General features: G+C 53.8%; 1 protein-coding gene across 1 annotated transcript in view; it reads left to right on the top strand.

Annotated features, from left to right (window-relative positions):
- Positions 1-581: 581 nt before the first annotated feature.
- Xxylt1 (xyloside xylosyltransferase 1) overlaps positions 582-17,694 on the top strand; it is a 145,481-nt gene continuing 128,368 nt past the window's right edge. Inside the window, exon 1 of the mRNA XM_028894051.2 lies at positions 582-1,177. Coding sequence (XP_028749884.1) covers positions 674-1,177 — 504 coding nt within the window. The 5' untranslated portion in view covers positions 582-673. The remainder of the gene's footprint in view (positions 1,178-17,694) is intronic.

Consider the following 17,694-nt stretch of genomic DNA (forward strand, 5'->3'; position numbering starts at 1 on the left):
GGCTACTTCAGTATGCCGCAGTTAAAAAGTTTTCAAAAAACTTTCTGGGACATAACAGGCTTTCTGCTGAGTGTTTGAAGCCTATTAAACAATATCGATGCTCCTCGGGGGCTCTCTGAAGGGACTCTGATGATTGGACAGTGAGGTCCCTCTGCTGGCCACCCATATTCTCTGGGTTATCCCAGAGGTGCGAAGTGGGATGGCGAGGACATTTTCATTAGGGGTGTTGTAAGCCTCTGTGGGAAACAGGAAAGAACTTTCTGGTTTAAATGATTTGGCTGCAACTAGTTTCTTAAAAGGCGGAGGAGGCAGCGAAAGCTTCTAAAAAACAATAAGAGAAAACGTGGAGAGAGCAAAGTTAGCGCTTTTTGAGTTCAGCATTTACTTTACCAGCAGTAGCTAGGACCGACTGGCCTATCCCAGGCTCCAACCTTCAGCCTGCCCCGTCTCAAGCCTGGCAGCCAAAATAGGAAGGGGCCATCTCCATCCGAATCCCTCGGAACCTAGGACCTAGAGGGGCCTGCGGCGGCCCCGCCTTTCAGGCAACCCAGGCTCGGGATTGGCTGCGGGCAGCGCGGCCCCGCCCCCACCATGGCCGCCGCGGGCTGCCGGGCTCGGGGCCCCGGAGCGCCGGGCTGAGCGGTCCCCGCTGCTGGGCCGCCGGCTCGGGCGCATGGGCCTCCTCCGCGGCGCGTGCGCTCGGGCCATGGCGCGCCTGGGCGCCGTGCGCTCCCACTACTGCGCGCTGCTGCTGGCCGCGGCGCTGGCGGTGTGCGCCTTCTACTACCTGGGCTCGGGCCGGGAGACCTTCTCCAGCGCCACCAAGAGGCTGAAGGAGGCCCGCGCTGGGGCCGCCGCGCCTACGCCGCCGGGCGGGCCGCTCGAGCCGGCCCGGGGCTCGGCGGCGCCGGCCTCGGGCGCCAAGGCCAAGAGCCTGGAGGGCGGCGGCGCGCCGGCGCCGGTGGACTACCACCTGCTGATGATGTTCACCAAGGCGGAGCACAACGCGGCGCTGCAGGCCAAGGCCCGAGTGGCGCTGCGCTCGCTGCTGCGCCTCGCCAAGTTCGAGGCGCACGAGGTGCTCAACCTCCACTTCGTGAGCGAGGAGGCCAGCCGCGAGGTGGCCAAGGCCCTGCTGCGGGAGCTCCTGCCGCCCGCCGCCGGCTTCAAGTGCAAGGTGAGCGGTGGGTGGTGGCTCGCGTGTGTACTCGGAGCAGTCTTGGGCTCCGGCGAGCGCTGTCCGCTTCCTACGCCGGCGGTCGGTCCGAGTCCCTCCACCCTGCTGCCCTGCACATGCATGCCCAGCATGCTGGAAATCGGGCCCGGGGGCGTGTCCTAGAGCCAGACGGGCTCAGCCCAAGCAGACGTGGACCTGTAGTGTTAGCTAGTCCGCCTCCAGCTTCATTCAGCACCGCTTCATTCGCTGGAGAACCAGCCTGCCCCGTTTTGCTAGCTTCACAGCGGTCAGAAGTGCCCTGACAGTCTACATTCCTTTCAGTATTCTTTGGCTTCTGAGGATGGAATTGTTCATTTTGAAGACACTAGTAGTCATCATCCTGAGCTAAGAGTGCTGGACGGGGTCTTGGGGAAGCCTCTAGAAGTATCGAGGTTAGACTGGAATTTCTCAGTAATATTCAGGGTATCGCAGTCGTTTCGGTTCTTGGTGGAAACCCTCTCGTGTCCTCTCTGTGTCCTTTTCCTTCCTGCCCTTAAGGACACGAACCAGTTAGATAAGCTGCAGGTTCCTCCTCAAGAGGAAGAGAAAGCGCTAAGAGATGCTGATATGGGCCGACCAGCCTGCCTTCCCTGCAGCTGATTTATCACCCGCCTTTGCGTGTTCAGGATCGGGCTCTTGACCTCGTGCGCTCGCCGTTACCCTCCTTCATCCACTTACTTGCCCTGTTTTGACCCAGAGGTTGTGCAGAGGGGGTCCAGAGTCTGACTAGTAAGGGAGTAGGTGATCTTAAAGGATGGAGCCTGATGTTGGTAGAAGGGCAGTGAGGCAAAAACAGCATGCCCTGTTGTGTCTGTACCCAGCTGGGTGACTGTCGGGAGCCGCTGGCAGAACCATGCTGGCTTCAGGGGTGGGTCCATGGCGTTTTGGTGTTGACTACGGTGCCGTGTTCCCGATGCTTGGGGAGGCTCTGTTGTCAGCCTGGTTTTCTTTGACTTCACCTCTCTTTCCCAGAAATGTGCCTATATCCTCATTTTGTTTTATTTTTTATTATTTTATGCAGGCCAGGCTAGGAGCTGAACTCACAGTCTCCTGAGTGCTGGATTACAGGTGTGCTGGTCACCTCATGTCCTAACTGTATTGTTTTTTTTTTTTTTTTTTTTTAAGGCTCTCACTGGTAGTCCAAACTGACCTGGCTGGCCTCAAACTTGTCGCAATACTCCTGAGTGCTACGCTATTTGTGTGTCACCACACCTGGGTTCCTGACTCTCTTGACGTGGCCTTACACAGCTATCCTTTCTGCCCAGAATGTCCCTTCTTCCCTCTTGAGGAAACTTCCATGCCTGATCCTTCATAGCTTCCATTTCTGCTTCTCCTCGGAGCATTGAAGATGTGTTTTCTGCACTGGACAGATGTGTCCATCAGGATAACTGCTGTGGTCAGGAAAGGGTACCTGGGCTGGATTTCATCCTGTGGGAGGTCTGGGAGCTTCCGGCTGGAAGGGCCCTTGCTTCCCATTTTGACCAGGTGTTCCAGAACCCATCCTGCTTTACTTACCTGGAATTTCCAGAGCTAACTCAGCATGTCCCTGTCTGATCCTCAGGACTCTGACATGGGAGAAACTTTACTATTTCAGAGAAAAGGCCATAGGGCCAGTCTAGGCATCTCTTGGATTTTACCAGGTCACCTTGAAGACCAGCACAGTTATGGCCACCTGCTGGGGTAGCATCTTGGGTCTCTACATTTCCAGATCTGTTCCCTCCCTTCATCCCAGCTGTAGCCTGCTGTGGTCACACACAACTGCCTTCCGGCCTGCGAGCCTAAGCTCACGTCATTCCCAGTGTTGGAGTGCTTTCTCCATAATGAGTCTTGCCCCTCTTCCAACACCATCAGCTCCTTGGAGGTCTGCAGAGGATGTCTTCACCCTTTCCCTGCTGGTCCTTTCCTGCTGGGCTGTGCCATGTCAAGTCACTGTCCCATCAGAGGCCCTGCCACACAGGTGGCCTCAAGATCAGGATCCGGCCCTGGAGTCCATATTTCCTGCTCTGGAAATATGGTGTTTCTTGCTCTGTGGGGCCCATTGGACAGCCACGAGTCCTTGAGCAAAGCTCGTGGGCTGCTGCAGATGACCTGAAGGGACTGCCACCTTCCCCGTTGAGGAAGTGTGGGCCAGTGGTTCTAACCCAGTAGTTCTCAACTTGTGGGTCGTGACCCCTTTGAGGGATCCAACAACCCTTTCACAGGGGTCGCCTGAGACTGTTGGAAAACATAGATATTTACATTATTATGATTCATAACAACAAAATTATAGTTATGAAGTAGCAACGAAAATAATTTTATGGTGGGGGGGAGTCACCACAACCTGAACTGTATTAAAGGGTTGCGGCATTAGGAAGGTTGAGAACCACTGTTCTAAACACAGCAGTGGGCAGGTAAAGGTTTATCAATCTCGGGGTCCCATTGCTCTCATTGCTCATGAGTTCGTATTTTGTGATCCTGTCTCTGTGATAAAAAGTCCCTCTCCCCAAATGCAGGCTTGCTTCACTACCTGTGATCTAATTCTTCCTAGGTTTGGATGCTCCTCACACCACAAGCCATTCATTCCTGCCTGCTCCTCTGCCTGCAGTGTGCTCCAGCTCTGTCCTTCAGGTCTGGAGTGGTAGGCTGGTGCTCTAACGCTGAGCCCCACCCCTAGCTTAAGAACGCAGGCCCTGATGTCTCTAGATGCCATGTCCCTAGCCTCTCACCATGCTCTCTGTATGTGATTATTTCTTATACAGGGGATTATTTCTTTCAGCATGGATTAGGGGGAAGAAAGTCAGAACTTCTCAAACAGGTCATGTGAGCTGGAAGGGATCTTCAGGAACAGGCAGGAGAAGTGTAAAGAAACTGGCCAAGGCCGCTGGGCAGTGACTGGCCTTGAGGAGGTCCTAAGGGGGCAGAGCATCGGGGCTACTGTTTCTCCCCTTTAAAGGTCACCTTTCTCTTGTAAGACAAGGGTCAGAGGACAGCTTACTCCAGGGGATATTGTGTTGGAACCAGAGGGAGTGGATCCTTGGCACACAGCCTTCCAGAAACAGCCTGGGGCTTGTCCCAGAGAGGACCCTGGGACTCCGTCATGTCCACAAGATATCCTCAAAGCTATAGTGAGCTGGCAAAGGGCTTGTGTCCATGCTCAGAGTTGCCTTCCCAGGCCACCTTCAAGTGATAAACACCGGAAATAGATAGAGAAAATTATTAGTAACTTGGGCTATGTTTTGGTTAATTAAATAGATATTAGGTAAAAATTCACTTACTTTACACAAAATGAGAAAAATCTCATTTTGACTATCATAGAAAAAAATTTTAAGAATTTGTTAGCTTTTTATGTTCTTCCTGTGGAAGTATTCGTAACTAAACATCTAGACCTGCCGTGTCCCAGGTACCACCAGTGTAGGAGCTGCTTGGATGGTCCATCTTCTTACTCCTCAAGAGTCGCATGTGCTCACTAAAAATCCAGACTGTCCTGTGTCGTTCCCCAGTCCCTGGTAGACGTCCTGGGTGGTGCCTAGAGTGTGCGTTTAGATGGAGAGGCGCAGGCATTCCTGGGGTGAGCCTGATGCTCTCCTGCTGACCTTCAGAGTCAGCCCAAGCTCCCTGGCCTCCGCGGCCCGCCCCTGGGAGCAGTGCGCCTGGTATAAAGCCGCTGTCTCTGCCTGTTGACTGACAGCTCCCTTCCGGCCCAGCCGCCTCGCCAGTGTGGGGAGCGGTCCTGACGTCACCGTGCCCCTTTACCATATCATTCCTGTTGAAGCTTCCCATGCCCCTGGCACATCCAGCATCCTGGACCCCTGGCAGCAGGCCTTGGTTTCTTCCTCCAGCTTATCATCCTAGAGCCTGAAAAGGGGGTGTCCCTGTCTGTGGATCTACTTCTGAGCCCCTTTGTCCCCCTGTCAAATGGAATCCCTTATTTGTAGAACTTAGGTCAAGACCCTTGACCCCCTCTCCCCCTTTCTGTATGGGCTCTGTAGCCCATGATGGCCTGGAACTCAAAATCCTGCTGCTTTAGTCTCCTGGTGCTGGGGTTCTAAGTGTGCGCCATCACAGCTAGGTAAGACCGAGCTCTCTCATCAGCCTTCCTTGCTGTATCGGATTCGACAGGGCACACCAGGAAGGTCTGACAGGAAGCCAGCTTAACCGCACTCGGGCTGGCTTCTCATTTAAGTAGTCTGGAGGGAGGCATTTCTGGCTGGCCTGAGAGCCTCAGCAGATATGAGGTTCCTTCTGGATCACTCTCTCACCCTCCCTAGGGTAAGCCCCGTCCTCTTGCTTCAGGATGGCCGCTGAAGCTTGAACTAGCAAATCTCTGTTGCTTTGTGTTAGCCCAGTGTTTCTGTGGCTTTGCTCTTGGATCCAGCCTTCCAGTGTGGCCCTCCTCTGCTGTCCTCTTGGAAAAATCAGCACGGTGAACAGACCTGGAAGGCAGCCCCACCCCTGCAGAGTGTGGACCCTCGGGTGCACCGCTCCTTGTAGTCTTCTCCTGCGAGTCGCCAGGCCGTCTACTCCAGCGTCACCGTGCCTGTTCTGAGCCCGTTCCAAAGCATCCCCGTCTTTCCTGTCCCCGGGGTGTGTCTTTTGTGGCCCATACTTATTTGTCTGGCCATCGATTCGGCAGATGTAGAGCGCTCACTCTGGGCTCGGCACTGCTCTGGCTGGGTCCCTCTGAACCAGAACAGCCCCCTCCCCCTCCCTCCACCCCCCAGTTCTCACTCTGGAGTCTTGGAAATGTGCGGGGGACGGACTTTAAACAAATAACCAGGTAAGAGAGTAAGTTTCATGGAGAAAAAGCAAAGCAGGACAAGGAGCTAGAATGGGTTCAGGTGTCCAGGGTGGGGACTTGGCTGTCGTGTGGAGATGGCGAGGGAAGGCTCTCTGGTGAGGAGATGTGGGAGCAGAGACAGAAGGGGAGAGACTGGGAGAGGGGGCTGAGGTGCCAGTGTGCCCGGATGTCTGAGAAAGTAACTGACCCATGGACTTGTTTGTAGCCTTTCTCTCCTGCTAGAATATTCCTAGAAGGCAGGGATGGCCTTACCCTTTTCATCTGTCAGGTTTGGGGAACTCACAAATGATACCCCCATTCCTGGGTCAGAAATGGCCAGTGCCCCTTAGCTGGCAACATGAGAGACAGGACAGCCACTACCCTCCCTGCTTGGATGGGAGGGGAAGCAGGCCAGGGCAGTTGTTTCTCCAGTCGTCATGAGCCAAGCATCATCGCTCATCTGCAGTAGGAGCCTGTGGGCATGATGGAGGAAAGGGGTGTGAGGGGGGCAAGAGGTCCTGTGGTGGCTCCTGTCCCTGAACAGCGAGCTGCAGCCATGCCAGGACTTTCTTCTCTGTCACCTGTATGGTCTCAGCCCAGTTCCTGGAGTATCCCAGCCTTCTGCCAAGAGGACCAAATCCAAGACATCCTGAAGAGATTGCAGGGATCTCTCTTCAGAGCTCAGCATGTCCTGGGCAGGTGCTCAAGTGTCACTAGGAATGACCAGGGAAATGTGTGGGTGGACTGAGGTATTCCTGGGGCTGTGTTTATAGTCAACGCAGAACTGCGTGACTCAGGCTGAGGATGGAGGAGCACTTGCCTAGGCAAGGGCCCAGCTCCAGTCCCCAGCATTGAAACAAGCAACCCCCTCAAACTAGAGTGGCTTGAAAGGAGCTCTTGCTTGGACTTGAGAGAAGCCTGAGCATCATGGCCCTGGAGTTGGCCGTCTCTTTGATAAAGCTAATGGCAGACAGGTGACATTGAGGCTGCAGCTGCTGCTTGGGCTTGTCACCGCGGCAGGCACTTCACAGTTAGGACAGTCTGGGAAACAAGTCGGAGAAGTGTGTCCTGAAGTGAGCAGCCCTGAGGCCAGCTGGCATCTAGAGAACGGTCACTTTTTCTCAGATGACTTAGTGGGGACACTCTTAATTTGTAACGCTCTTGTGAAAGTACCCAGAGTAGTGTGTGTGCCAAAGTGTGTCTCTCATGGTAGATTTTATTATCGTGGAGCTGTAGGGAGGATTTTGTGTAGCGTTGCACCAAGTGTGTGATGGTTAACATTGATGCCAGCTTAGGGTTTAGAATCACCATGGAAACACACATCTGGATATGTCTATTAGAGCATCACAAAAGGTTTGCCTGAGCCTGTAAGTCCCACCTTCTCATGAGCTGCGGTCCTGGATTGGATACAAAGAGGAGAGTGAGCTGAGCAGTATGCGTGCCTCTCCGCTTCCTGACTGCGGAGGTGATGGGACCAGCTGCCTCCACGCCTCCATGCCTCCCCGCCATGACATGAGCAAAGTAAACCTGTCCTTCCTTACATCGGTTTTGTCAAGTATTTGTGATAGCATAAACTAACAAATGCAAAGTGCAATAAACTCCAGATGATTTTCAAGTTGTACCGAAATCCTAAGGCAAAACTCATACAGATGATGTAATAAATGTGATTTGTAAATTCCGTGCGAGTCATGTATAGATGCAGATGTCTTGGCTTGGATTCTCCGTTAAGCCATTTTCTGAAAGGAGACAGACAGACACACAGACAGACACACACACACACACACACACACACACACACACACACACACACACACACACACACACACGGCCTGGCATAGGCTTTTGAAACCTCAGAGCCCACCCCTAGTGACACATTTCTTCCAGCAAGGCCATGCCTACTCCCAAAGGCCACGCCTACTCCCAAAGGCCACGCCTGCTCCTAAAGGCCACGCCTACTCCCAAAGGCCACACTCCTAACCCTTCTCAAACAGTCCACCAGCTGGTGACTAAGCATTCAAATATACGAGCCTATGAGGGCCATTCTCATTCAAACCAGCACAGCTAAATAAGGGATACTGTAGATACATCATCTTAAAGCTAAGCAATTCAATGACCTAATTCCATACGTTTTCATCATCTCAGAAAGAAACCCAGTGCTCATTACCGGTCCCTCCCCTTTCTCCTTCCCTCTTCAGTCTCCAGGAAGGAGTGCTGGTCTGCTGCTTCATCCACTTCCTTATTCTGGGCCAGCAGGAGGCTCAGCAGGAGGAAGGCTTGCTGTGCAAACCTGACAGCCTGAGTGTCCTTCCCAGAACCCAGGTAAAGTGCGAGGAGAGAACCATTCTAGAGACTTGTGCTCTGACCTCCGCATGCGCTCCATAGCACACACGCCCACGCCCACGCCCATCACACTCTCCCCTAATCTTCAGAAAGTTAATTATGTACACATCCATGGGTCTGTGTGTGGCTGTGCACATGTGAGTGCAGAGGCCTTGGAGGCCAGAGGGGTTGCATCTCCCTGGAGCTGGAGTTGCAGGTGCTTGTGAGCTGCTCATTGAGCGGCTCAGGGCGGGCGGTGGACGTCACAGTCTGGCCCTCTGCCAGGAGTAAGCAGTACGTGCTCTTAACCACTGGACAATCTCTCCAGCCCCTAAAGTTATACAAGTTAAAAATTCCCAACTTGAATGTTTATTGGAAATGGACTATATAAAATTATTTCCATGTATGGATTGGGGGGGTTGGCTTTCACGCACCATAACGTTCTTCAGGTCCACAGTGGAACACACCAGTTCTTTGTCCCTTTTGTAATTAGGTAATATTCCATGGTATGGATAATTCCATACTACGTGGTTATCAGTTGATAATGGTTTTGGGTTTCCACTTTGGGCCGTTAGGAATAGGCCTGCTGTGAATGTTTTGGGGTAGACATGTTTTAGGTCTCTTGGCTATAACCCAGGAGTAGACTGGCAGGTCTTCAGAACTGCCCCAGGCAGTGTGTGGGGCCTGTTCTCCACACTCTCACGTGAACTTGTTTGTGGTTCTGATCTTAGTCACTTGCTGGGCTTGATTTGGTTTTTGCCTTACATTTTCCTAGTGACAAATAGGAGACGATCATGTGCTGATAAGGGCAGTTGTAGAAATGTGTGTGGCAGCGTTACACACTCACTGTGCTAGTTAGTGTTTCCATTAAATACCCGAGGCGGGGAGAGGAAGGAAGGGGAGGAGGGAAGCTTCGCTTTGGCTCATGGTCCCAGGGGTTTCAGTCCGTGGTTGCTCGCCCTATTGCTGTGGGTCTATGAAGAGACGGAGCTTCGTGGTGTAGAGGTGTGGTGGGGGATGGCTAGGGAGGGAGGGGGCATACAGGGAGAGGAGGAGGGGAAGAGGAAAAAGAGACCGAGACCGAGAGGGGAGACAGTTCAAGGGCACATCCCCAGGAACCTGCTTCTTCCAGCTAGGCCCCCACGTCCTACTTTCCCACACCTACCAATAAGACCATCAGTTTATGGATTGTTCATTGGTTAGGTCAGAACCCAAATGATTGACACACTCGAAGCTGTACCACCTATGAATATTCCATTGTAGGAGGATTTCATCTTTCCTTTTTCCTTTCTTTCTCCCTCTCCCTCCTCTTCCCCCTGCCCCTTTCTCATGTAGCCCAGACTGACCTCAAACTCGCTATGTAGTCAGGATGGCCTTGAGCTGATTCTCCTGCCTCTGCTTCCTGAGTGCTGTGTAGTGATTTGTTTGACTGTTGATTGTAATATAAAACTCGGGGACAGATACAAGATAAGAACCTGAGACAATCACCATGTCTGATACACCCGCCAGAAGGAGCCAGAGCAGCCTTCTGGCCCCGCCTCCCCTTCCCTGGGGCCACTATTTCTCCAGTCTGGGAAACTGTGATCCATCCTGACCAGCTAAATGTAACCCTGTCCCTGGAACCGGCACCTGACTAATTGGACAGTGGGCCACAACATAGATAAGATTCCTGCCGCAGTAATGGAATTATATAGACATGGTACTCCCTGCCCCCAGCACTTAGAGAAGGCATTTCATATCCAAACCCAGCATTCCATTCCTCATCCCCCAAAGGCTCATTTCTGGCTCATACTGCACATGAATCCATTACCAGGAGTCTCCATAGGCTCAACAGTTCCAGTATTGCTAAAGAAAAATAAAGTTAGTTTCAAAGTCTCTGAGCTTCAAGGCAAACTCTTAGCTCTGAGCCCCTGTAAAGTTTAAAAGCAAGTTACATACATCCAATACTCAATGGAGTAGGGCAAACATTTTCACTCTTGAAGGGAGAGGAGGGATGGGACCACTGTGACCCCAAGCCTGCAGGGCAGCATTTCAGGCATGAAGGAGCATTGAAGTACCTGTGAGGTTCTTTTCCCAGCAACCCCCCAGGCCATGGGACATTGCTCCTGGCCTGGCTGTGCTGGCTGGCTGGCTGTGGCCAGGGGTGTGTTCCCAGTGGCCCACTGCTTCATATGCCCCCTGCTCTAGTCCCCGCCACCCCCCTATAATGACACCAGGTTATGGTCAGGGCCCTGAGATGTGATCACTTTTGTGGGACCAGCTTGCACACATTTATTTACCGCAGGCACTCTTGAGGAACGAGGGATAAGAGACTTAGATAGAAATAGAGGGGAGAGAAACAGAAAATACAGGATAGCCTCGGGAGGGCCTGGGTCCTTATCCACCCGCCCAGAACTTTATTCCAAAGGGTTTTTTTTTTTTTTTTATGACAATGCCAGGGGGAGGGCAAAGTGTACACCTTCCAAGTGTCGACCCTTCCAAGTGCCGGCACTCAGGCCCGTGGTCCAGTCATCCTCTCTATGCAGACCTGCTGGGTAAAGCCACGAGGAACCTGAATGGGCTCCGACAGTCACTCCCTAAAGTCCTGCCTCAGAACACGGCTTTGGGGATTGAGCCTTCGACCAGTGAGGTTTAGGGGGCATTTCCTATCCAAACCATGGCTATCCAGATGTATTTTACAAATATAACAACCTCTCAACTACTTTAGCTCTCCCCTTCCTACCTGTAACATCTCTAGAAATCTGGACCATTTAAAGAACATGGTTGCTGGACCTCACAGTCCTGCGTTACAGCTTCCGTGTATACTGCCTCTGGTCTCTTAGATGCTGTATCTACCCGAGGCCAGCAGTCTGCGCCAGGGTCAGTACTGGGGAGCTGTATGCCTTGGGTGGCCCACATCCTTGTCTCCTGCTCGAGATGTGCACTGGAAGGCCGTTGGAGGACTTCGGAGTCTACAGTTTTCTTGGGAGTCGGCGTGAGGAGCCCAGCACAAGCTTCCGAAAGCCTGGGCAGTAGAGGGCCACTGTGTCTAGTTTGCCACTGGAGGGCGCTGCGGTACCGTGTTGGTGCGCTCCGTGTCAGCCTTCGGGTCTCCATGGAGTGCTGGCTTTCACCAGCCCCGCCCCTGGCCTCTAGGCTGGGGGACTAAAGAAGGCCTTTCTGTCCGTGTAAACGGTTGAGGAGGCTGTTTGAAGGTGCTTAGTGGGCCTCCAGGGCAGCTGGGTCTGGCGCCCAGGTAGAGGGAGGGCAGATAGGAAGGTCATGCTCTCCTCGGTCCCGGCTCCGGGGCGAAGCACGGTGCTGCCCAGCTGGCCTTGTTGTGCTCCCATGGGGTATGCCCGTTCGTTGTTACCCAGGGCTGGATCTGCTTCAGATGTGGGAACTGTGTCTGTGGAGTCGGGTGCTGGGCCTGCCTGTAGCCAGAGCATTGGCTGTCAGTGTGTTGGGGATCCCCTGTCTCGGGTTCACCCCAATCCTCCCAACCCTCCTAACGGGTGAGGCAAGGAGGGCCCTGGCTGTCGGTGCTGACCCACAGGCCTCCTGCATCCTCATCCTGCCTGGGACATCACGGGAATGGGGGTGGGGGTGGGGGGGGGACGACACTGTTTCCCACACTTGCTCACTGCACTTCCTGCCTCTAACAGTCTGTCCTGGGTCCTCCAGGGAAATGCTCCAGGGCAAGAGTGTGTACAGGCTCAGAGCCTAGGACTTGGGTTCAAGTCCAGCGTGTGACATTTAGGAGCAGCTGCCCTGGATGTAACACTTCTGAGCCTCCCTCCACTCTTGACTCTCTCAGGAGAAAGCGGAGACAGCACACAGGACCTTCCTGGCATTCAGCGAGGGCATGGCAAATTGGTGGCTGTACTTGTGGCTCCTGGGTAGGTGTGTGGAGAGCAGGGGACTTCCCAGCATTCTAGAAGGCATATCCACTCGGAGGGTGAAGCAGCGAGCTGGCAATAACAGCATGCGCCCAGGTTTACTTCAAGGGGTCCTTGTATTCTTTTGCGTCCCCCATAGTTCCCTAAAGGACAGTGTTTCTTCCTGTTCTGTGTCCCGCCCTCACCCCAGTGCAGTGCTTGTCCTGGAGCAGGAGCTGGGTGCTTTGCTGGGTACTCTGTTGTACCCATGCCCTCTCCTGTTAGTTAGCACTACCCAGGCCTGTGGGTGCTTGGCCCGTGTGATCAGAGAAATGGGGGAGGGGAGGAGGAGGGCACAGAGTGTATCCCTGTCATGGATGTAGACATACCTTTGCCTGTGGAAGGACGAGGCTCCCATCCCTCATCCACCTGGCTGTGGGCACAGGCTCTGCAAATGTCTGCCCGCCATTGTTCCGGAGTCGGAGTGGTAGAACTGGAGTGTGCACACTTGCTGTCTTGAAGGCCGTGTGGCTGGACCTGCTGCACCTGTGAATGTTTAGCTTCTAGGAGGCTCCAGCCAAACCTGTTCCTAGTAAACTATGTGCTAGGTGATGTTTGCTTTACCTCTTCCCAATGTCTTTGGTTGTTTTCTTGGTCTGAGTGCTCACACCAGTTATTCATGATACTCTGGAGCATTGGCTAAGTGTAAGCTGTCAGTGGTTTAGAAGGTCATGCATGGCACAAGGAAGACCGGCATTCCCCCATACGTACCCACATACTTTCAGGCATGTTCACAGTCCCAGCTCCTGCCCATCTCAGGTGGCCTTAGGCTTCACACTTTGTGGCTCTTTCAATATTGGGTGCATGAGACAAGGTGCCAGATTATCATGGCGGTGTGTGTGTGTGTGTGTGTGTGTGTGTGTGTGTGTGTGTTGGGGGAGTAACAGCTGAGACCTGCCTGAATGGTCAGCTTCCTGGGGTCCTGGCAAGGATGCAATTCTAGCAGGGATTCACTGGTTGGTACACAGGACACCTGCGCAGGATCAGGCTTTGGTGTCCGAGGCCACCTCTTGTCTGAGGGAGCAGAAGAGAAAGCAGGGATTCCCAGAGTGACTGGGGCTGCCTGTGAGGATGCAGAGGCTGCCTGGGGGAGCAAGGGCCTTTGAGGATGCCATTCATGGTAAATTAGCAAGACACTTGTTCATCTTGGAGAAAAGTGGGGGAGGCAGGCCGCTATCTCCTCTGCCTGGCAGAGGGGATAGGGAAGGGGAAGGCCAGCCTGGTTGAGGGAGTGTTTACTGTTGGCAGAATCGTCCAGCAGGAGGGTGCCAGAACAAGGAGAGACAGCCGCGTGGACTGTGCCCAAGGGTGCTGGCTTGCATGCAGGTCTGCCTGCGAACTTCTGGAGTGATCACTCACACCCCTGCAGCTTGGCTCAGGGGCCTCCTCTCCTGGGATCTGTCCAACCCTTTGCTGTCTGGAGTCCTGTCCTCCCCAGGAGGCTGCCTTTTTATTGTGTTATTAGTGTGGGGTCTCACCCACCTCTGACACCCCATACCCATTAGTCCCTTCTCTAACCCCTGTGTACCGAGGAGCCTGGCCTCTTTGCCAACTGCTAGAGGGCGGGGCTGGCTCTTACATCTGTCTCCATGGAGATGTGAAGACAGGCCTGGTGCAGCATGAGCCTCAGTGCGGGCTGAATGGGCTGCAGAAGTAGATGCAGGCAGGTGGGCAGGGAGGGTGAGCACTGTGAGGTAGCCACAGGAAGTGAAGGGGCTGCTGGGTAGTGGCACATCTCAGACATCCTGTGAGCGCTGTTCCTAGGCATGTGGGATCATGCTGATCAGAAAGGGAGAGACACCAGCTCTCCCACAGGGATTGTCCCACCTGAGATCAACCAGGACGGTGACCGTGTGCTTCAGAGACTTCTTTCTAGGTTTTTGGACCCCACTGCTCCTCCTGTGTCCTTATGAAGAAATCCTGATGCTGTCGGGAGGGAGCTAGGGAGGCTCCTGACCTGCCCAGAGCTCTGCTGGCATCAATGCTTTGGCAGGCCTTCAGCTCCTGCCTTTGACCCAGACACTGGTGGGCAGAGTCTGCCCAGGAACTGCTTACCCTGGGTTCCAGGTCTTTCTCTTCCGGGTTTCATAAATAGGCTTCCCAGTGTGTCTGAGCTTTAGTTCCTCACCTGCCAGTGATGGATTAGTTACTTTTCCATTACAGTAACAAGTACCCCAGATACTCAGTCTATAAAGAGAGGGTTGTTTGCTTGTTTGTTTGTACAGGGAATTGATCCTCGGGCCTCTTGCATCCTAGGCAAGTGCTCTACCATGAGGCTCTATGCCCAGCCCAGCAAGGATTATTTTAGATGACAGGTTTAGCCCTTCTGTCCATGATCACACACAACCAGTTTTTATAGCTCTCCAGTGGGGTGGCAGGTGGCAGCAGCAGGGACACAGTGTAGAACCTGGTTCGTTTGGTTGGGAATTGAAAGGAAGGAAGAGGAAAGGACTGGGGGTCCCAGTGCTCCCTTCAAGGACTAAGAACTCCCACTATGGGCTGGGAGATGACACATTTGGGAAAATGTTTGCAGGGCAAGCCTGGAGACTTGCAACTCACGTAAGAACCAAGGTGTGGTTATTTAACTTTAACTTTAACCTTAGTTCTCGGGAGGCAGGGACAGGAGTATCCCTCAGGCGTGCCTCTACTACCTGCACACACACAGAACTCCCACTGAGTCTCAGCTCTTCAGAGTTCTAGCATTTTCCCCTTGTGCCACAGGCTGAGCAGCAAGTTGGTCACATGGGCCTCTGGGAGTCCTTGATGCAGATGGTGGTGGAAAGACGGGGACCTTCCAGCCCTGAGTCAGTGTGCAGCTGTCTTCCTGGTGGGTCTAAAATGGGCACTAGGAAGTTGCAAGCACACGTTCTTCTAGAATTTGTTCTGAAAGGAGGCTAGGAGGTGAGGGGAAGAGGCTGTTGTTCAGCTCTTCCTGGGATGGCTCCTGGAACGACCCGCAGAGTCGTCATTGCTGGGAGATTTTGGTGGATTTCCTGGTCTCGGTCCTGAGGAGATGAGGGGTATGGAATCTCCCCAGCTCTCTCTGGGGCTTGTCACCTCTACAAGAATCACAGCAGTCCCACACTGGAATGAGCCCCTGAGGAGCAGGCATCATGCTGGAGCCCACCTTGGGCTTGCTCTTGGTCTACAGAATGCTTGTCGATCTGAGTGGTTCGTGCTTATCCTTCTGAAGCAGGGGATGCTCTGTGAGATGTGGGGCTCCAGTGGAATGGTGACTGGGGTGCCCTTTCGTATTGCTCAGAGGCTTATACGTGAGACATCGTCCCCTCACTAGCTATCCAGAGCTAGCAGGTAATTTTCGCGTTCCCAGAGCCAGGACTGGACAGCCCTCATTCCTGCCCCAGCCTGGAGAGCCAGCGGAGCCGGCCCCCGCCCCCCAGTATGTCCTGTGTGCCTGTGCTGTCTGGGGCGCTGCCTCCTGCACCTCCTTGACAGCAGGTCACGGGGGTCTGGGTCGGAGGAAGTCCAGTACCTTCAAGTTACCTATGAGGAAGGAAACTGGACCCAGGAAAGGCCAAGTGGCCTGCGTGAGGTCACTTTTCTGTTGCTGTGATAAAAATGCCATGACCAGGTTAACTTAGAGGAGAAAGCATTTACTGTCTCAGAGGGTCAGTCCCTGACGGCAGGGCAAAGGCATGGCTGCAGGGACCGCCAGAGCTCCCATCTGGATCAGCAAATAGAAATGAGGGGAGGAGCGCGAGAGCGCTTGGGGAGTCACATGGGCCTTTTGAAACCTCAAAGCATGTTCCCACCGGCACAGCCCCAACAAGGCTGCCCCTCCTGATCCTTCCCACACAGTTCCACCAGCTGGGGACCAACCATTCAGACAGGAGCCTGTGCGGTCCATTGTCATTCAAGTCCCCCAAATCACGCAGCTGGACAAGGGGGTCTGGGACTCCATGGACTCCCTGTCTCCCTGCCCACCTTCTCTTTGGTTTGTCCTGAGCCAGCTCTGGGTGGCGCTTAGCTCTGCATCTTCAGCTTCTGTCCCTGGTGCGATGCGTTCGTTTAGTCTCACTCACCTGCGGCCGTTCTGCAGTCACTTGTGTTTGTGCGCATGGAGAGCTGTGACCTGTGCCCCTAGAGTGGCAGCCTGTGGACTGCACTTGAGGGGCTGCCTCAGATACAGGTTCGGCCGTTCTGAAGGGTGCCACTGCCCACTTCCCACTCTGGCCTCTGTGGGACCTGAGTCTGGGGTGGGGCAGCCGTGTGGAGTGGGAACCCACTGCCGCCTCCTGCCTGGTCCTGCATGGCACCTGCAGCCCTGTTGATCTGATCTGTGACACCCAGAAGCTCTTCTAGATGCTTCCTTCTCTGATGGTGTGGTGGGAGTCGCAGGGAGGGATTGCCTAGATTAGCTTGGCCTCTGGGTGTGACTGGGGGATGGTCTTGATTACAGTAACTGATGGGAAGCACCAACCCACTCTGGGTGGCACTGGTACCTGGGTTTGGGTCCTGGGCTGTATTAAAATGGAGAAGGAGGGCTGTAGAGATGGCTTCGCAGTTTAGAGCACTTGTTGCTCTTCCAGAGGACCCAGGTTCAGTTCCCAGCCCCCACATCAGGATCACCTGTAATTCTAGCTCTGATACCCTCTTCTGGCCTCCATGAGCACTTGCATGCACAGCATTCACATACAGAGAAATACATACATGTACAGATTTTAAAAATAGCGTAAGCATGGATGTGTTCGTCTCTCTGCTCTTGACCAGATGAGACATGACTAGCTGTGTGACATTCCTGTCACCGTGACGTCTCTGCTGGGAAGGACTGTGACCTGGAACTGTGAGCTAAAGCAAACACCTTTCTCCTCTGAGTTGGAGTTGGTATTTTATCCAAGCAACAGAAACAAACTGGTGCAGAAACTGGTGCTGAGGTGTGATGAGCCCGGCCATGTGGTGGTAAACTTGAACTGTGGGTGTGTGGGCGGGGAGGGCTGATGCGGAGACATTTAGTACATTGGGCTAGGGAAGCCGCTGGAAGTGGGAAGCAGGGCTTAATGAGCCATTCTGGTGGGCACTTGGAAGGCTGCTGAGAGACAGGGACAGAGGAGGTCCAGCTCCTGAGGCTTCCAAGAGGAGCAGGGACTCTGTTGGGAACAGGGGCAGGGGCCATTTGTTTATTTCGGCCAGGAACCTAGCTTCATTTTGCTCATGTCCTGGGACTCTGAGGGAAGTTAAGTTTGAAGATAACGGACTGACTGGCTTGGCAGGATGGTGTTTAGGCTGGCTCTCATGAAGGAGCTGCCAGCCATGGAGGGCTCAGCAGCCGTGGCGGAAGCTCCCCACACTGCTGTGGATAGAAGAGTCACACACCAGGTCACCCCGGCAGCATACAGCTGTGGCCACACGGCAGCATACAGCTGTGGCCGCGAGGCTAGTCCACCTCTCCAGCTGGTAGCAGAACTTGGCAGTGTCCTAAGCGTCATTCACATGGTACTGGTTTTGAGGAACTGAAAGACAGAAGG

The sequence above is a fragment of the Peromyscus leucopus genome, chromosome 12, assembly GCF_004664715.2.
Source record: "Peromyscus leucopus breed LL Stock chromosome 12, UCI_PerLeu_2.1, whole genome shotgun sequence".
Taxonomy (NCBI): Eukaryota; Metazoa; Chordata; class Mammalia; order Rodentia; family Cricetidae; genus Peromyscus; species Peromyscus leucopus.